This window comes from Neomonachus schauinslandi, chromosome 8 (assembly GCF_002201575.2).
Source record: "Neomonachus schauinslandi chromosome 8, ASM220157v2, whole genome shotgun sequence".
NCBI lineage: Eukaryota > Metazoa > Chordata > Mammalia > Carnivora > Phocidae > Neomonachus > Neomonachus schauinslandi.
Window position 1 is genome coordinate 17,816,885 of NC_058410.1, and position 21,416 is coordinate 17,838,300.

A 21,416-nucleotide genomic window follows, 5' to 3' on the forward strand; every position below is an offset into this window, starting at 1 on the left:
GCCAGGCAATGCGGCACAGATGCCTGGAAACCCCTGTGCACGGGGCTCCCGGGCTCGAGAAGGCGCCACGTGTCAACACAAGATGCCCCCATTTCAGCGCTGACGAGCCTGGAGCTCTGGAACGAAGCCCACGCCCGCTACGCGGAGACTTCCTGTGTACCCCGAACCTCGGCCGGCAGCGTGAGGGCACCTGCTGCTTTCTGGCTACATGCTGCAGCAAATGTTAGCACGGAAGGTGAGAGCAGAAGCAGGGTTATCACTCATTCAGCCTTTCTCTCGGGCAATTCGGGATTATAACCTATTTCTTTCACTGGAGGCTATACTCCCCCTCCCCCTCTATTTTAATGTTTCCGAAATGGAGTTGCAAATTGAAAAATAAGTAAGAGCTAACATTTATTGAGCACTTACCATATCCAGGCACCTTGCTATCTAATGGCTTATCTCACTTAATACGTGCAATGAACAGGATGTATTATTGTTCCCATTTAGTGGACGAGAAAACTGACGCTTCAGGAGGCAAGTGACTTGCCCAAGGTCATAACCACTGAGTTCGAAGAGTCCTGATTCAAACCCAAATCAAAACCTAATCTGAGCGCTGTGCTCCTAATCACAACAACTCTTGTTAGACTTGCTCTGACCCAAACAGAAATTACAAAATCAAGAGTGAGTTTTATAATCAAGGAAATATAAAATATGTAACACCTTAATTGTACATAGTCTTTGATTCAAAAGTTCCAAATCAAAGGATTTATCCTAAGGACATGATCAGGGATAGGCTCAAAGATTTTTAGATAGCATCAATTCTCTGAGAGCAAAAATCAGAGACAACTTAAATGTCCAGCAAAGAAGAGACAGTTGATTAAATTGTGGCCTATCCCATATGATGGAATATTATACAGACTTAAAAATTTTACTATAAAGAATATTTAATTGGGGTGCCTGGGTGGCTCAGTCATTAAGCGTCTGCCTTCGGCTCAGGTCATGATCTCAGGGTCCTGGGATCGAGCCCTGCATTGGGCTCCCTGGTCGGCGGAGAGCCTGTTTCTCCCTCTCCCACTCCCCCTGCTTGTGTTCCCTCTCTCGCTGTGTCTCTCTCTGTCAAAAAATAAATAAAATCTTAAAAAAAAAAAAAAGAACATTTAATCAATGTGGGGAAATGCTCAGGACATATTCAATTGAAAAAAATATATAAAATAAAATGCAGAGTATGATCCCAATTATGTTTACAAGAAAGCCCACATAAATACAGGCAGGAGTAAAGAGAGGAAAGAGATGTATCAAAATCTAACAGTGTTTCTTTCTGGGTGCAAAGATTCTTTATGGTTTCTGTTTTTTCAGTTTCTGTGTTCTATAAAGTATTAAAATAATTTTAAGTTGTTAAACCAAGAAAAGGAATACTGACCTACACAGCCGTCTTCCGAGTTCGACTTAGGATGAGTGTTCCTAGAAAAGAAAAAACATGTCTGATTACGAGGGAGCTTCGCCTTTGCACGAGGACCGAAAACCCTCCCAACTCGGCTGCCCCGGCATCAACACCACTTAGCTGAGCCGGGGAGATTCTGATACGGTATTTACCGCTAGCCTTATCTAGCCAGCTGCTACCTTTCTAGAAACAGACCCAGGAACCCTTCGTCAACATTTACTGAAGACTCACTCCAGGGTAAGACCTCTATTAAATGAAGGGACTGGATTTCACTAGAGGATCACCAGATGATCCACTTCTGTGAACTATTAACCACACATTGTTACCGCCACTGAGAAGTCTCTTGTTGTAAGTGGGAAAGAGAAAGCAGACAGTGATACCACTAGAGACCCAGCCCCACAAACACCAGCCACTTCGGCCAATGGGTGAGTGCCGTGGTCAGCTGCAGGAGAAAGGTAGGCCATCGGATGCTCCAAACAGAGAGCAGATGGTTGCTGACGATTCACAGGCACGCGATCTGCCTTGCTAGATCCTCCTATGTTCAAAGAGAAGCCAGGAAATCTGCTTTAAAAAAAAAACAAAACAAACCAAAACAAAAAAGCAGCTCCACACTTTTAAGTGATGGCAAATAATTCAATGTTCTTAAAAATGCATCCAAGTTAATCAACGCGTCTGGGCACCAAATTTGGCCTACACCCCACCCTACCGTGGCTGCCGGTTTGTGACATATACAGACCTAGCCAAATAACTTGAAACATGAACACAACCCAACACCAATTAATTGTTTCTCTAGAATACACTTAGACAGATACCGACTTAAAGTAAGAAGGAAAGAAACCAAAGCAAAGTTCAAACAGGTTCTCTCCTAAAGGTCAGAGGAGAGGTGGGGCAGCGTCTTTCACTGGGTGGGTCCAAAGCCTAGAGAGTAAGTTCAGTGTCCACTTGCCGACAAGGAAAATCAGGAAGAAGGAACCTGCATTGGGACAGAAGCACAGATCCTCAGGGGGTTCACACCTGCATCTTCACTACATTCACCTGCCAGGATGGAGGGGGCATCCGGCAACAATGCCTTCTTGATGGGAGAATGCATGCGGAGACAGAGATTGGGAGGCCAGAACCGTGTCACACTGAAGCGATCGGAGGAAGAGAAGAAGAGCATGCAAATGGTGATTTTGCTGCCCACCTTACAGGTGAGTAGGACCTCTAGGATTTAAGGTAACCAGAGAAAGCAGGACGGGGCTTTCTATCCTGCAGACCACCTGGGATAAGCCATGTCCCTTCAGGGCAGGATTATTGGTGCCAGCTGACTGCTGGGGGCCAGGTGAGCACAAAGGCCCAGGCCTGCAAGCACCTTCACAGCTGAAGTCTGAGAGATGAGAACGGCTGCTGACCCGCACACAAATCTAACAGACCTCTATTGTCAATGAGGGGAGAGAGGAGTTGCTCAGACTAGAAACAGGGGAGGCACCTCAGTTGCTGAAGACGAGAGCTACACCCGAAGTCATGATTTCCCAATACCACTAGCTGTGGACACAGAAAATATAAGGAAAATCTACCCTATTATCGAATTTTGCCAAGGTTTAGCGCCCAGGATCTCCTCTCTGCCCTCCTAGCCACGCAAAAATGAAAATGACTGGGCGCCTGGGTGGCTCAGTTGGTTAAGCGACTGCCTTCAGCTCAGGTCATGATCCTGGAGTCCCTGGATCGAGTCCCGCATCGGGCTCCCTGCTCAGCAGGGAGTCTGCTTCTCCCTCTGACCCTCCCCCCTCTCATGTGCTCTCTCTCATTCTCTCTCTCAAATAAATAAATAAAATCTTAAAAAAAAAAATGAAAATGACTAAATATAGACTTATTTAAAAAGCCACTTGCGTTCTTAATTCATGCAGCAAAAATGTGCTGAACGCTATCATGAGTAAGGTACGGGGATGATTACAAAGAGATGGGACTCCTGACGCAGGGAGGCCGACACACCTGAACAAAGGGGAAGAAGTACAGGCAAAGGAGAAGCAACAGCAGGAGGAAGGGGAAGGCAGGGCTGGGGGCGGAGAAGGACGAGGAACAGGAGGAGATGCGTGTGAAGGGCTCAGGGCCACAGGGGTACGGACACGGCAAAGTGGCAGTAAAGAGCAGACGGCAGAGAGCTGGCTAGCTGGCTGGAGATTAAAGCAGAAAATCCTTCTAGAGAAACAGTATTTGAGCGGCACGTGGGTGGCACAGTCAGTTAAGCGACCGACTCCTGGCTTCGACTCAGGTGGTGATCTCAGGGTCAGGAGATCGAGCCCCGCATAGGGCTCCCAGCTCAGCGCGGAGTCTGCTTGTCCCTCTCCCCCTGCCCCTCCCCACTCTGCACGCTCTCACTCGAAAATAAATAAATCTTTAAAAAAAAAAAAAGAAAGAAAGAAAGAAAGAAAAAAGAAAGAATATTTGAGCTAAAGTTTGAGTTCCTAAATTTTGTTTTTTCAAATTTTACTGTTGCATTTTGAGCTCAAAGTCGTGGTAATATGCATCAGTCCACTTTCCTGCACGGTCATCCCCTGCTTCTGCCTTACCTGCTTACAGCAAAGGAAGCACCACATTTATTTTTAAAATCACTCTAAGGACAAGGAGACTCTTGACCTAATTGCTAAGGACTAAAGGCATCAAATATCCCTCACTCTTGCTCAACTACTTAGCTATGTAATAAACTACAAATATGCATGTGAACTTTTACTTTTTCTAAAAGAAGTATTTTCGGGGCACCTGGGTGGCTCAGTTAAGCGTCTGCCTTCGGCTCAGCTCATGACCTCAGGGTCCTAGGATCGAGCCCCACATTGGGCTCCCTGCTCAGTGGGGAGTCTGCTGTTCCTTCTGCCCTCCCCCACACCCCCCTCATGCGCTCACTTGCGCGCTCTCTCAAAAATAAATAAATAAAAGAAAAATTTTCATGGGGAAAATAGCCTAAAGAAACATTACTTTCCTTTAGTTTTGCTGATTAGAATACCACCACCTTACTGAGTTATAAGGAATTTTACCCATCATTGAATCCAATCCCAATTTTATAGGGAACAATGATCTCCAGAAGTTACAGGAGTGATCCAAGGTTCCACCAGCTGGTTAGAGCCCAAACAAGGAGCTCTCTCCCTAGGCCCTGGCAGCCTGGCTGTCTTTCCACCGGACGCTGGACTCTTCCTCTCCAGATAAATCGCATAGAGAATTGTTTCTATCCTATTCTTGAAGAACTCAAAGGCTAACCTCTATTTTCCAACCCATTTTTCATTCTTCCTGCCAAATGGGAATGTCTTCTACCATAAATATACTCCAGAACCCACACTGCATAAAAAGGTAAGTTCTCACCATGACATAGTTATCACAAAATATAAATGTATTTTCCTGCTTACAATTTTTTTTAACTTGTATCTACTTTCTTCAAATTATCACACATATTTAAAATTTATTCTCAGGTTTGCACTTGGGATCTTTTCATTACATAAGAGGTGTTTCTACTAGTGATTGTTCTGCACTTCCCCAGGAGGCCAGCAGATGGCACTACAGCTCCTCTAGTCATCCTGCGGTGACAAATGGGGATTTATTTTTAACATTTCACAAGTTCCCAATCTAGATACTGGCCAAAGAACAGCAAGCCAGTGTTTCCTAAATGTGCAGCTCCCCAACTCATCAATTTGCAAAGGGGGAAAATGACATCGTATAAAGTTTAATTTGGACGCGGTGAATTGTCCCTGCAAAAAGGAGACGGGCAGGCAGAGCAGCGATGTGAAATGCCATCTTTCTCCTTGAGACTGATTATAAAATTCATCCAGCAGGAGCAGAAATCAATGATGTAACCAAATTCCAAATTTGGATGGCAGCAGGTGGAAAGAGTCATTTACTGATCTCCTGGTGGAAGAAATTAATGCTCAGGAGTGAGTTTCAAAGAGGCCTCCTCAGAGCACCTTCTTTCAGCCAGACACCGCAGGCCTGGGAATGGCTGGGTTGGAAGCAGGTTTGTCAGCCTCTCTCTATCCATCACTCTTACTGTCGACAGGGTAAAAGGGATGAGAACTTCAGCACAGGGTTCCGGGTTTCCATGACTAGGACGGACTAGGACGCAGTAATTAGCATTCTGCTGCACTTCAGACCAATCTACATAAACACTGAATAATTTGAGTTTTGCATCCAGTCTCTGAACTCAATCTTAAAAGTACCTTTTCATCAATAACTACTACTATTAGACCCCAAGTGTAATTATTTTTCCTCAATCTCTAAACTACTTTAACCCTCCCTGAACTCAAAGAACATTCAATAAAGAATTTATGAATGAGATCAACAAAACAACTTAAGGGATAACATCCCAGCACTTAACCAGTTCCTTTCATCCTACCTCAATCTTGAGCAAATTCTTTATTCAACTGTTTCGTTCCTTTCTTTTCACTCATTCATTCTGTCTTTCTTTCCTTCAATAAACATTTATCCAACTCCCATTATGAGTCTGGCATCCTTTGAGGTATTGAGAACGTGGCGGTAAATAAGACAGGTAAGATCCCTGTTCTCTTGGAGCAAAGGATGGGGGTGAGAAGCAAGGTGGGGGGTACAGGTCAAGAAGTGGGGAGAATTTTTGCTGGGATGGACAGAGAAGGTGTCTCTGAAGAGGTGACAGGTGAACAGAGACCTAAGTGATGAGTTGGCACGACAGGCATTCGCCCCGGCAGGGAAGGCTAAGTTGGGAAAGAGCAGAGGAAGAAAGCAAGGTCTATTCTGCACATACTCAATCTGAGGTGCTTCCTGAACATCCCTGCGGAGATATTACAGACATAGTTGGGTATGCGAGTCTAGAGTTCAAGGGCATCGCTGAGGACTGGAGATCAGAATTTGGAAGTCACTTGCATATTTAAAGCTAGGAGACCAACTGAACACAGTGGAGAAAAGTGGGACCAGGACTGGGCTCAAGGGCAATCCAATCTTCAGGGTCAGGAAAAGAAGGTGAAGCAGCTGTGGGACTTAGGAAACGTCATGGGGAGAAGAAAAACTAAGAGTATGCTTTTACGCTTCCTGACTAAAATCATATTTTATATAAACTACATGCCTGCCCCAATGGTAGCAGGGTAAATTCTAGGTTGCTCTATTGTCTTTTCTCTGGAGTCTTGCTTCGCAGTAGAGATCTCCATGGGGCCACAGAGAAGGAGAAACACAAAGTTCAGAATGAAATTCTTTACGTTTGCACGGAATTCTACCTCTTAAAAAACAAAAACAAAAAAACACTCTTGTTGGCAACCCCCATCACAGGATGATCACTGACACTCGGGAGTGATGACACGGCTAAGGACACAGGGCCAGGTGGCGACACCCTGGGCTTAGAAGCCACATCTCTGACACCGGAGGGGTCCAACACCTGGCCCACCTCACCATACTGTTTCTCATTTACGTAACAGAAATTCACATTACGTCACATGTGTACTACACCCGTTGTTGGCTGAATTACGGAAACGATACTCAGAAGAACCTGTGAAGACCGAGCAGGTTTTCAACCCCAAATGTGAACATGGCCTCTGGGTTTATGAGAACTAAGCATTTCAAGAACACTGCAGGATCTGGTTGTGCTGCTCTTGCATGATCTATCCGCTTGTTGAAGGAAAGGAGACCACGGACTTTGGCTCAGGCTCATTTTTCTCCTTATGTCTATTTATGTACCGAGAGCCTTGGGTACCCCCAGGCAAAGACAACTCTGTCTCCCTGCGATGTACTTACTCCGCACACCAGAGAAGTGTAATGAATGCCCCAGCATAAAGGAGTTCCCAAAATACCCTTCGTGTTTTTGTTTTGATGTCCTGTCCAGAAACTTCATTATAACCAAGCAAAAGAAAAAAAAAAAAAGGAAGAAAAGAAAAACGGCTATAACCTAATTTCTAAGAAAGGAACATGTGTTATACATTACTGGAAAATCTATACTTGAGATTTTTAAGTTTCCTTTATCTTGAGTCTCCGGAAATACACTTCTTCATTAGTTTCTTCCCTGCTGAATTTTGAATCAGGGCTTTTTGCCGTGTCTGGGTCTTTTCCTGCATCATCCCCAGCCTGCCAAGGCAGTCCCCAAAGCCAGCAGCGTTTTCCTCAAGATGTAGGAAAAGGACTAAGCCATCTGTGCTACTGAACTGTGCACGGAAGGGGGAAGTGGAGAGAAGGTAAAAGGGTTGAGGAGCTTTTTAGTAGTTTTTTTTTTTTCTTATGTGGTGATATATTTCTTATATGCTGATTATTCCTTATGAGTTGCTATGCCTTCCTTGAATATTTTGCTTAGTGACAAATCATTTTGTATAAAGTAGGTAATTCCTTAATTTAATACTTCTTATTATCCTTCGGATATCGAAGATACTTTTCATCATAGGAACATATCTCCCCTATTTCATAAAAACATATACGAAACAAAATTCTGTGTAGATTATCTACGGACTGCTCTAAAAATTCAAGGGTCACCCCTTCCCCAGCTATGGGGCCAGGACTAGGGTGAGTCAGGAGAGACACAGGGGGTCCGCACTGCTGGAGGTGCTCACTCTCGGGGTCAGGCAGGTGTAGGGAACGAGCGCCTCCTCCAACTCTGTGTTGAATGTTTCTCTCTTGCTTTACCCAGACAATAGCTGCTGGATTTCATGCACATAGTTGAACTTAACTTGCAAACTTACTGGCTTGGATTGAAAGTAATTCTATGGCTCCAAATCCGGTATGTTGTTAGAACTCCAAGATTACTTGGTAACAATGACAACATCAGTGACATGCTGTCACCCTGGTCACAACACTCCCCATACAGGCCTTTTCTTTCATTTCAGCCTATTCCCAGCCTGTACCTTCTGGCTTTTGTTACAAGTTCACCTTCTTGTAAATGATCAAGGCAGGTGTCTGGAGCACCACACCCAAGGCAATGGCCTGACCCAGCACAAGCTAGGTGCTCACACACTCAGGAGTCAGGCACACCTTTGAGAGCGAGCGCGGCCACAAATCTAAGCCAGCTTGCCTTGTTATGTGAAGCAGGGATGATGAGCTCAGTGCCTGCCTTCTGGGGCTGGTGGGAAAATTACATGAGCTTGGTACTTGGTGAGTTTCCAATAAATGTGACCTCTTGTAATATTCACAGGAGCCCCAAACAGATGACTGCTTTGGGCCCCTGCACAGAATTGCACCATCCCCATCCCACCCAGCAACAGCCACTCCACGTCCCTTATTCTAGGCTCCAGCAGTTTCTAAATTGCCATACTTCCTCCTTCTAGTTTTAACATTAGCTTCCCTCAAATAATTTGGATGGCCATAACAATTCCTCTTCTCAATTGCACTCTCTACAAGCAATTCATGTTTTCTCACAATCCACTGTTTTCCTCACAATGACGACTGACCATGATGTCAGCAGTTCTTCATCCACATTCCCCAGCACCATAGTACCCCTAGGTGGCTTATACCCTACTGTCCTCCTTATGCAGTAAGAACCACACCAAGTTAACTCACTGCAGGTAACACAGGGTATACTAAATAATTTTAGGTGGATGTCAAGGAGCTTGAAAATTTTCAACATGGATGTATGCCATGGGAAGTGGTTTGGACCCACCCGTGATGTAATATTAACTCTCCCAAAGAAATGGCAGTGACGTGTGGATACGGTCTCAAAATGACAATACCATCCAATGTTTATTTCCAATCTGAAGAGGCCCTCTTACCATACTGATCCAACGTTCCCCCTTAGAAAGTGCTGAAAGGACATTTTAAAAGTCTGGTATCTCCAGCCATGAGTTTGGACATTTTCAACTTTTTTCTGCCCCACCCCCTTTTTATGTTATCTCTGGTTGAAAACTGCCATCAGAATCACTGTAGGTGGACCTATTCCTTCTATACAAGATGTCTCAAAAGGGGATCTGATTCCGAAAAATACAGAGAGGGAGTCAATGTAGGCATGCAACTCTACTTCTAACAACAGTTTTTGTTAGGCTTCAATCCCTTGCTAATTGTATTAGGTACATGGAAATTCAAGGTATCTACACACGATCTTTTCTGCTGCAAGTCAAGCCTATCTCTCTTTTTAATATTAACTGCCCTCAAAAAGCTAGGATGGACATGGTGACCCCTCTTCCACGTCTCAACTGCAATAGACAAAAGCAATCCACGTTTCTCTTAGAATTAAAAACACACACACACCAGTGACTGAACATGATGCCAAGGTAGAGACGTATGGGCCAATGACTGGTATCCAGATGTGAACATTTCCTAGAGCTAGGAAGGCTTCTTCCCACAGGAAGCCGCCTACCACCATGGCTCACAGTGCGGGTCCTGGAGCCCCACCTCCAGTGTTCGAAGCCCAGCTCTACCATTCACCAACCAGTAACTTTGGACAAATTCCTTTGTCCCAGTGAATCCCAGTTTCCTGCTATGCAAGACAGAGACAATATTACCTATCACGTAGGTTTTCTAGAGGTGTCAGTGAAATATGACTTGTATGGAATTTAGAACATGTCTGTACATGCAAAGCACCACCACCAAGAAGCTAGCGATGCAGACGGCTGGCCTTTGAACCAGCTCTGCCTGTGGAGCCAAGTCTCTCTCAGTCCTGCTCAGCACACTTCAGTTTCTTAACATGGAAGGTGCTGGTTCCCTGGCACCTCAGGGATGGCCAACAAGCTTCCCAGGCCAACAACAGGCTCCATCCCTATTGAATCTGAAAATCCACCACAAAGGTACACTGAAAGAGATTTGTGTCCTGTCATTCACCAAATGGTCACTGGTACCAAAAGTTAATGACACAGGACATGAGCAGAAGTTTAAGTATCATGCCTAAAAAGTAGCCAAATGTCATCTCTCCATAGCCTGAGCCGTGACCTGTTTGTGTCTGGACGGTAACCTCACTGAGGCCAGGACAACAGAAGTGCAGAGCTGGACGTGCCCACATATGTGGGACTGAGGCAGGGAGAATTAAATCTGGGAGAGCATACAGTTGTTGTCCAAGATTTCTAAAACCCTCCCCATGGGCCTTCTCTTTTCCATCTGGGGCATATTATTCTTTGTCACCTTATGGGTCTGGCCTATCTAAGAAAGTTGATAAAAATTTTCTGTACATGGAGGCCTGGGTTAAGCATCTGCTTTCGGCTCAGGTTGTGATCCCAGGGTCCTGGGATCGAGTCCAACATCGGGCTCCCTGCTCAGCGGGGAGCCTGCTTCTCCCTCTGCCTCTAACCCCCACCACACTTGTGCTTTTTTTCTGACAAATAAATAACATCTTTAAAAAAAAATTGTGTATGGATGGCAGCTTTGATGCGGTACCACTCCTGAAAGTAACTACATATATCCCAGCCTTGAGAAGTTACAAACGCCTTCCCGATTCCTGCAAATTTAGCAACTGGCCAGAATATCCCCAGGACACACTAGATGGTGTACCATACTATTTTTTAGGTAAGTTCAGTATGTTCATGTAAGTTCAATAAGTTCAGTAACTGATCAGTCTCCTATGAAAACCACCAACCATGCTCTTTGGTTTGGTATCTGCTGTTTGGTATAGATAATGAAGCCTCTGCAGCCTGATGAGGGCAATGTACAGCACAGTCCATACCTTCCAGGAGTTTACAGCAGAATGAGGTAGATTAGATCGATGTGCTGCAAGATTAGACAGGCTGAGTACTGCCTGTCGCTGGCAGGGGCAATTGCCCCCCATTCCAATATCCCTCTTATCTTCTTTCTTACTAGGAGAACCCAGATTTTGTTTGGGTGGCAGGGTGCCCTGTTAAAACACTCACTTCCCCACACTCCCTTGCAGCTAGTGGAGGCCAAGTGTCAGCGTCTGGCTGAGAAGACACAGCTGAGAATTCACAGTGAGGGGTTTCTGAGAAAGCTAGCGTTTCCATAATGACAAAGACTCACTCACCTTTTCCTGTGTCTTTCGCCCTTCGTCCCTCCCCTCGGTCCTTCCCGAAACATGGGCACAAGGCCCAAGCAGTCATCATTTTATCATAAGGAAGAAAACCACATATTAAAACCGGTAGAGAGGAAATACTTCCTTGAGCAGCTGTACCAGCCACCTCCAGACTCCTTGCTGTATGAAGAAAACAGGCCCCCATTTGCCTCATCAGTGCAGTCAGGTTCAATTACAAATGACTGAATATACTCCCAACAGATTCAGTGGTTCAAAAGTAAAAATGACCAGGGGAGCCTGGGTGGTTCAGTTGGTTAAGCATCTGGCTCTTGATTTCGGCTCAGGTCCTGATCTTGGGGTCATGAGATGGAGCCCCACGTCGGGCTCTGCTCTGGGCGTGGAGCCTGCTTGGGAGTCCCCTGCCTCTGCCCCTCCCCCAACCACTTGTGCGCTTTCTCTTAAAAAAAAAAAAAAAAAAGAAGAAGAAGTAAAAATGACCAACTTAAGCATTGGTCTGGGTTTACCCAGCACAGTCCTATCTATCTCATTGTATTTCAGGCTCCCAGAAACCGTGAAAAGCTCCATTATACAGATGCAGAAATGAAAGCCTGGTGAGTTCATGAAAGTGACTTATCCGATTTTGAGCCACAGAGCTGGGGCTCAGTTCCTCTGGCCCCAACCCGAGGTTGGTCCCACTGAAACACCAGATTCCTGAAGGCAAGGGCCTCTCCTGTCTGAATCACCACCAGATTCACGGTGTGGGGTATGAAACCATGAGCCTGAAGTGTGTCCATAGTCTCCTGTTATTGGCACTAAAAGTGCCAACATACATGACTTGGCTACTGGCGTCCGCAGATGCAGGTCAAGCTTGATTTTTGACGTTTCCTCAACAGACACACAAAAGGTGTTGAATGAAAGGAAAACAGACTCCTCCTCTGTTTTTTCTGCTTTTGGTGCAACCAGTAAAAACTAATGTCTTCCTTTTATGGCCTCCATGTGAATTTCACATTTTGTTTAGGTCTTTATATCTTAAGAATTACTGAATTAGGGGCACTGGGGTGGCTCAGTGGGTTAAGTGTCTGCCTTCGGCTAAGGTCATGATCCTAGAGTCCTGGGATGGAGCCCCGCATCGGGCTCCCTGCTCAGCGGGGAGTCTGCTTCTCCCTCTCCCTCTGCTGCTCCCCCTGCTTGTGCTCGCTCTCTCTGACAAATAAATAAATAAAAATCTTGAAAACAAAAAAAAGAATTACTGAATTATGTCAAAAGCGAAATAAAACAGGATTTTAGCACATTGTCTTCACCACAAAAGCTAGTTTTTATAAAATGAGAGAAGTACTGTAAGTAGCTTTATTTACATTTTCTAATGATGGCTACTTATTCAGTAAATGAGGCAAAATTATTCTTCCCTTCTACTTCCCCTTTAAGATTTAGTGCATACAGGGGTAGGTGGGTGGCGCAGTCAATTAAGTGTCAGTTTCAGCTCAGGTCATGATCGCGGGGTCATGGGACCTAGCCCGAATCAGGCTCCCCTCTCCGCGCAGAGCCTGCTTGGCACTCTCTCTCCCTCTGCCTCTGCCCCTCCCCGCTGTGCTCGCACACACACACGCACACTCTCTCTCATAAATAAATAAATCTTTAAAAAAAAATAATAAGATTTAGTGCATCCATGGCTCTGTGGTCCAAGAAAGGCTTTTCTGCAAGGAAATGCGGCTGAGATGCGAGGCCGGCTGGATGGACAGGGAAGGTCCCCATGGAAGGCCGTGGTTATCAGGATGCATGGTGCAGGCTCAGCACAAGAACAGCGATGGCAACGGGCTGCCACTCCGCCTGGTGCAGGATGCACAGGGGGTCATTTACGCCAGGGGAGGCTGGCACGGTAAGGATATTCTTTGATTTGATATTCTTATCAAAGGCGCATGAACCTGCAGGGAACATCAGGCTGCAAAGAGCCGGCCCCTAAGAGCCTCAGCCTCAGCGTGGGGAAAGGGAGAGGGGAGATGGCAGGAAAAGAGGCTCCATTCAATTATCTCCTCAGTCTGTTTCCATGGCAATGGCTCCGGAAGCGGGTCCGAACTTTCTCAGTGGAAACAAACAGCGGCTCCCATTCACCATCGCCCAGACCGCGCTGGCCATGCCGGCCGCTGTACTGTCTGGGCACAGAGGCCCCGGGTGAGGGGACACGGGGGCCAGGGCTGCCAGCCTTTCTTCTGTCAGCTGCTCGGAGGGGAGCAGGGGAGTCGGTGAAGCCGCCTCTGAAGGACGAAGTCGGAGGGGCTGCGGACTCGGAGGACCCTTCCTCGCCCTGCGGGTCCCATGCTGGAGGCACAGCGGCCAGCCCCCAGCCAGGACGTGGCTGCGGGAGCCGTCTGCCTGCCCTACTTGTCCTGGCGGGCAGCACAAAGGATCGGGTCCTTCCCACCGTGAGCATCGCCGCAGCCCCGCCTCCGATTCCTTCAGACACAGCGGATGGAGAATTGTCATGTGATGTTAGGAAGACGGGAACTCTTTTTTTAACTGAGATGTAACTGACATATGACACATTAGTTTTAAGAGTAACAGAAAATGAGTTGATACTCGGATGCACTGCGAAATGACCGCCCCGCTAAGTCTAATTAGCTTCCATCACCATTCAGACCTCATTTTTAAATTCTCACACGTGTCCTCTGTCACACCCACGAGCGCCGCCCTCGCACTCCGCCGCTGCTCTCACTTGGCTCTCGGATTGCCTCACATCCTTCCTCCTGCTCCTGGGGCTATCTGAAGTGACGCATCGGCACCTGTCAGACTCCAGGAGCAGCGCCGGGGTCCCCGAGACGACACGTGCCCTCTCTCAGCACAACTGGGTGCCACCACCGCCTCCACCACGGACGGACATGTGGAGCAGAAGCCGAGAGCATCACCCCAAGGGAAAAGAAACGGGTATTGCCATGGCAGTGGTCTATAACACCAAGCTGGCTGCCTAGGAACCTCCTGGAAAACTTATTAAAGACTCCCGAGCTGCACATCTCAGCCATGTCTGAAGTCAGTGCATGAGGCCTGGGCGGGGCCTCAGGGTCTGTCTTTCCCACAAGCTCTGCAGCTAACTGTAATGGGCGGGTATGCTTGCCATCACCCGCTGCAACCAGGAGACACGGGGAACACATGCCCCACGCTTCCTTCTCCATTTCCTCCCTGTACCCTTCTACGCCAATGCCTCCAAAATCTAGTTAAGCAGGATTTCAAGTGCAGTTTTCGGAAGAAAATTCAGAATACGAGAATACAGTAAGATCACACAGCAGCCAAGCCTGTAGACACAAGGCTGGGGGTCAGTGTTAGTCTTGAGTGCCCCGTATCCATCCCCAGTACTTGGCATGCAATCTTCCTTAAAGATTGAAGGAATTAGCCAGTGGGATGGAAGAATTTAAAAACTAGAAGCCTAATAAAGGTTCTGGCAAGTTTCAGACCTTCAGGATCTGTCCCCTGGACCACTAGTCTCCCTGCCCTCCTGGGGGCACCCAGACCTAGCTGCTCACATTGACAGTCGTCCTTCTAACATACAAAGCCCACCACTAGGCAACCCCTGAGTTATCTGAAGACCTCCCAAAGCTGGCTGGCCCTAGGGCTGCACTTGCCCACCCCCAAGGTGCTGTGCTCACACACCTTTGCATACCCTTGCTTCTGTCTGGAATTCCCTTCCCCTCCAATTTTGCCTACAAAACCCCCACCCTCCCTGTGGTGCTCACTCCTTTGGGCACCTGTGGTGGATTTGTAACCTGTCAACTTAGCTTAGACGGATTATGTCTCCCAGAATTCCCTCCCCTGCATGTGCTGGGTCAGCATGAGTCACATGAGCTACTTCATGGGAGATGGGGCTTCAAAGTCAGTGCAGGGCATGAGGCCCTGCTGTGGCTGACACTCGCCATCGCGGGGCCCCGGGGTCACTCGGTGGCGGGGGGCAGCAGCTGGGCCCACCATGCTTGAATTCCTGCTAGGTCTGCTCCTCAGGTGCTCCAAGCCCTGGGCCTGGGGCTGGTGAGCGTCTCGGGAAGGACCCCAGCTCCTCCTGCAGGTTCCTGGCGAGTCGGATTTGGAGGTTTGCACGGAGGTGATGAGAGAGGACATGTCCATATTTGCAGATGGCAGTTTATCCTCGTTCCCCACTTTGCCTGCATCTGACATCAGGCCACATCACTGGACACAGAGCAGCCAGCCCCAACAAACACCGGCGGTCAGAACCCTGTAATAACGTCACCTTAACGTCCACTTCTCCCACAGAAGCCTGTCTGATACCAAACCTGTGTGTCTGTGGCGGGTGCCTGCCCCAGGCGCCTGGCTGGCCATCCTCCAGTCCCCACGCACCACACTCAGGGCACACGACGATCGTGTTGTCATGACTTCTGCAGGTCCTAAGAGGACCTTCCCATCCCATTCATCTTCCCAGCACCTAACAAATCCGTCCACACTGCAGAAATCTGGAAAATGTTTATTCAATTGCACTTCATTGCCTCCTGGCCCATCAGGGGTCTTTCTGACGCACCAGTCTGTGGTCTGCGCGGTGGCATCTGGGAGAAAAGCCCTGGCCCGGGCAGAAAGATGGATCTGTACTAGAATTCCACCTCTGCCTTGCCCAGGCTTTGTGATTGTGATCTTGGCAAGTCATTTAGCCTTTCTGACACCCCCACCCCACCCCTTTCCTTCCTTCATTCACTTCGTATGATACCGCTGTCCGTAGGGGTCTTCCCTGTTCCTGCCAGGACAGGACTACTATTTATTTACTGATCGCCTCCCCCCACCCCTGGGGCCCAGTGTCCCGTTCACCTCTCCTGCAGGAGACAGAAGAAAGTGCAGCCCCCTCGCATCCTAAATACCTCCTGGCAGGGTAGCCTGTCTCCAGGCGCTGCGCATACCCCGCCCCCCAGAGGGCGGCGGCCCAGGCGTGTGGACTCCAGCTGGGGCCGGGCAGCTGGGGCTCACTCACCAGATGAAGCGAAGGGCAACAGAGTCTGCAGTGGGGAACAGCTGAGGTGGAGAATTCTAGCACAGCTGCTCCCGCCCCGAGCCCCTGCATTCTGGAATGTTGAGCCCCTCAGATATGCTATGCGATGGAGCATACACACGTGCAGACGCAGGTCCACCCGCACAAACCCACCCTTCGGCACACTGCAACTGCACGAGCTCTCATTGTTCCTCATCCGACAACTAGCAGAGCTTAAATGTGGGCTCAGGGTCTGTCCAACACCAACGACCGCAGAGCACACAAAACTGGTCGGTGCGGGGCGTGCTCTGTACTGGGTCAGAGAAGAAAGGACATCACCCGACTCTAACTCAGCACTGCGTAGCTAAAGCCCGGAGAGGTGACACGATGCAGACGGCCATCACAGAGGGCGAGCACACCGAACGCTCCAGCCCCTGGGACAGGGACCTTGCCCTCCTGCCCACAGCCTTGGCAGGTGGCTCTTGGTAAATTGATCAAAGGGAAAGAAAACATAATATACATACTAATCTAATGTCTGGCTCTGGGTGCAGCCCATTCATTTTCTGAAACCTAAGCTTGCCGTTCTGCCTCTACTTCCCACCCTGCTGAGCTCAAACAATGGCAGTCCAAGTGGGCTCTGGTTCCCTTCGTGGCTCTGTGCTCACAAGCCACAAGCGCCCGCCTCCTTCTCCTGGGAGGACAATGAGCACCCAGCAAGGACACATCCACCTCAACAGGGCAGAACCAACTTGTGAGCTACTCTGAAGGACACAACTTTGTGTGGCTTCCTCATCCCAGTGCACAAATGTACGTCCCCCCTGGGAAAGATCTGGCATTCCCCTCCCCAGCCCACAGCCCTGCCACAAACAGGATGTGGAAACAGGATGCATTCATCTCAGCTCCAGGGGACACAGCTTGACCTGGATTTCCCAGCAAACTTGCAGACCTCATCAGCAATTCTCAGTGAATCTAGTCTGTTCCAAAGGAGGATTCGTAACTGCACAGCCTGCGGGTTTCTAGTGCTTACTTCTACAAATGAGAATGAGCAGAGAGAGCCCCACCTTGTCACGCAGAAGTACACAGAACCACAGACAGCAGACCCTGTTTTCGGGGACGTCCACAAGGGATAGAGCCTGAGCCCTTCTCCTCCAACCCAGTCTTCAGGAATGAGAGACGTTCTCGTTGAGGAAGAGGGCAGAGGTCCCCAGTAGGAAACAGACTTACTAAAAGGAGAAGAATGTCTTACACATTTCAAGGAGGCTGGAGACAAAGTTACCAAGAACTGGATTCGAAGTTCTACTCTTAATTGAGCCATAACAAACCAATTTTCTTTCAAAACTGCACTTCCCCTCTATTTCTATGAAATGTCCAGAAGAGGTGATTCTATAGAGACAGAAATTAGTGATTGCTTAGGGAACAGGAGTCATCAGGAGATGGAGGAGTGACAGCTAAAAGGCTTATTTTTGGGGTGATGAAAGGTTCTAAAATTGACTCTGGTGGTGGTGGCACAATTCCGTGAATATGCTACACACCTTGTTGTGTGCTTTCCATAGGTGACTTACACGGCATGGACACTGTATCTCACTAAAGCAGATTTAAAAACAACTAAACAGATCACCACACGTCAACCTGTATACAAATGTTCACAGCAACATTGTTCATAATAGCCAAAAAGTCAGCACAGCCCTAAGTGTCCACCAATCAATAAACAGATAACCAAATGTGGCATATTCATACAACAAAAAGGAATCAACATGGATGAGCCTTGGGAACATTATGCTAAGTGAAATAAGCTAGTCACTTAAAACACATACAAGTCTTTGGGGCGCCTGGCTGGCTCGGTCGGTTAAGCATCTGACTCTTAATTTCAGCTCAGGTCATGACCTCGGGGTTGTGAGATGGAGCCCCATGTCGGGCTCTGTGCTCAGTGGGGAGTCTGCTTGAGATTCTCTTTCTCTCTCTACCCCTCCCACCCCTCTTTCTTTCTCTCTCCCTCTCTAAATAAACAATTTTTTTTTAAAAACCCGCTGAATTACATACTTTTAATGGGTGAGTTGTATGATATGTGAATTATTTTTATTTAAACTCAATTAATTAACATATAGTGTATTACTATTACAAGTAGACTTCAGTGATTCATCAGTTGCATATAACACCCTAGTGCTCATTATATCACGTGCCCTCCTAATGTCCATCACCCAGTTACCCCATCCCCCAACACCCCTCCTCGCCAGCAACCCTGTTTGTTTCCTATGATTAAGAGTCTCTTATGGTTTGTCTCTCTGATTTCATCTTCTTTTATTTTTCCCTCCCTTCCCCTATGATCCTCTGTTTTGTTTCTTAAATCCCACATATGAGTGAAATCATGATAATCATCTTCCTCTGATTGACTTATTTCGCTTAGCATAATACCTTCTAGTTCCTGGTATGTGAATTAGATCTCAATGAACCTGTTACCAAAAAGAAAATAAAATAAATGTACTTTCCCAACAAAACTGCAAGTTTTGAATTTTTTAAGGATTTAAAAAAAAAAAAAAACTATCTTGTGTGCAATCCATGATGTTGTACCTTTATCTGGAGGTAGTATGTGTTCTGTCATTTCTATTTAACAGAGGAAAAATGTGAGGAGACTTGAACAAGATTACAGAATGGAACTGGGGGAAAGGGGAGCAGGCCCTAGAAATAGATTTGTGGAAGCTACTGTTCTCTGCACTATATGTTTTTAAAATGTTTTAACGGGTGTCTTTTTAATGTTAATATTCACCAGTAGAAAGCACTTGCTTCTTATTCCACTGCTACGGGTTGAAGGAGAGACTGGTGCGTGCTGGGGGACAGGTGAGACCAAAGTACGTCTTCTGGGATGCCAGTCTTGGGGACAGTCCAGTTTCAACCTTCTTTCAAAGAACTGAAGCTATCAATGATTTCAATGCATATACTTAATTAGCACTTGCTCTGTGCAAACAACTCTTCTGGACACTGGAGAAAATTCAAAGAGAGAAGAACGTGAGCTCTTAGCCTCCTGGAACTCACGATCCTGCTGGGCCTGGTGGGATTAGGGAAGTATACAAAGTGAGAGCCACAGGCAAGGGCATGAATTTGGGCCAGACGAGATAGATGGCAGACAAGATTACTGAGCACTCAGTAGGTGCTGGATAGCTTAGTAAGTGAGGTATGCACTGTACTGATCACCCTCGTTTTACAGTTGTGGAAACTGCAGACACAGAGACTGCGTAACTTGCCAAGAGCTGTAGCGCTGGTAAGAAACAGCCTGGATTTGAACCCAGAGAGTCTGGTATCAGGCAGGGCATCTTAACCCCCCCGCCAAGGCTGTCATGGCATTCAGACTGGATAAGGTTTTTTGTCTCCAGTTCTGGGACCTTAGGCAAGCCAATTAATCTCAAAAATAGTACACATTTCAATGAGTCCATGAAAAATTAAATGACAAAATACAGTAAAAGTGATCAGTACGGTGTCCAATAATAGAAGTAACCCAATAAGCATTGTTATGATGATGATACCTGTTACAATACATTGAGACATCAGATCCGTGCCAGATGCTACTGGATTCCAAAAGGTGAAAAGATTACAGCCAGGGAAGGGGCTGAGAAAGCATCCATGGAAAAGCAGTTCTTAAAAGAGGACCTAAAGAAAGGAGATGCTTTCAAGGCAAGAGCTCCAAACAGCCCAGGAGGCAGTGGGGCCGGGGGTGGGAGATGTGGTGGTAACACTGGGCCAGGGCTGGACTGTGGGGATTCTGATCAGAGTGCAAACATGGAGAGCCCTAACTTATAGATGCCACTGGGGAGATCTCAGCATCCCCTCACTGCACAGTGGCCTAATTGTACTTTATGGAGACCGATCTGAGGGTCATTTCCTGAATGCACTTTTCTAGTTCATGAAAACAGCATTAAAGGTATCGCTTGCAGTAGTGAAGGTAAAAAAGTGGGAAACACAGGAAAGGTTATAGAAGTAGAAGCAGGTGCCTGGGTGGCTCATTCAGTTAAGCACCTGCCTTTGGCTCAGGTCATGATCCCAGGTCCTGGGATCGAGCCCTGCGTGGGGCTCCCTGGGAGCCTGCTTCTCCCTCTCCCTCTGTCCCTTCCCCCTTGCTCATGCTCTCTCTCTTTCTCAAATATATAAATAAAATCTTAAAAAAAAAAAAAAAAGAAAAAGAAGAAGTAGAAGCAACAGGATTTCGTGATTAAGGTTTTGGAATCACGAAAGAAAAGCAGGAGATAATGATGTCCAGGCTGTCTGAAGAGCAGAAAAGTGGTCCCAAGGACAGAAGGGGAACATATGATCAAAGAGCAGGTTGTCAGAGAAGGAAAGAAGGGTAAAGAGGGAGTGAGGAATTCTGCTGTAAGAACGTGCAGCGGGGGTAACAGCAACAGGAATTAGCAGGCAGCCCGTAAGTCGTGGCAACGGGCACGTCACCAGATCGGGAAACGGGGCAGAGGGACAGATGTGGATTTGAGATCTTGAGACACAAGAGATCAAAACCCTGGGTGTGGGTACCTGGGGAGAGCTTTTAGGCTGGGCAGAAAGCCCCAGGGGACCACTGATGGTAAGAAATCAGCAGAAAAAAGGGAACTGCCAAGAGTGGGCATCCAGTGAGGAGACACTAGAAGCTGCCACGTCATAGGCACCAAACCAAGGGCGAAGAGAGAAGTGGGACCCGCGGGAAAGGCAGCCGTGCCAAACGCAACAAGGATCTGAGAGTCGGGAGGGCCCTCTGAGTTGGTTATTGTTGCAGCACTGACCTCAGAGAGCATTTCAGCAAGAATGAAGGAGACAGGAGTCAGGCTGTGGGGGCCAAGTTCAGTAACTGGGGCAGCAGAAGTCAAACTATGGTTTTTGAGGATGGCAAGAAACCTTCAATGGGATGGAGAAGAATGAAGCACATTTGTGAAAGACCCAGGTTCACAGTGGAAGGTCACATGCACGCACGCGCGCACACACACACACGCACCTGTGACCGCGGTCCACTGTAACAGTAGCAGGACACTGTACCCCAACTCTGTGAATCAGGGAAGACTTCTGGGAGGAGCCAAGACCAGGGCTGGATTTCTAAGTTTGATGGGGTTTGCCCAGATAAGGGGCGTGGGGAGGATGGTGACAGTGGGGGATGGGGCACCCCCCCCAAAGGAGCAACAATTTCAGAGGCTCAGCATGCCGTGGGAGCA

The 21,416-nt window shown here is 47.5% G+C and overlaps 1 protein-coding gene across 4 annotated transcripts in view; it reads right to left on the bottom strand.

Annotated features, from left to right (window-relative positions):
- The window catches only part of SASH1 (SAM and SH3 domain containing 1), a 189,136-nt gene that overhangs the window by 77,841 nt on the left and 89,879 nt on the right, over window positions 1-21,416 (bottom strand). For all 4 annotated transcript variants that reach the window (XM_044917637.1, XM_044917636.1, XM_021693636.2 and 1 more), the window contains exon 5: window positions 1,403-1,443. In XM_044917637.1, coding sequence (XP_044773572.1) covers window positions 1,403-1,443 — 41 coding nt within the window. The remainder of the gene's footprint in view (window positions 1-1,402; window positions 1,444-21,416) is intronic.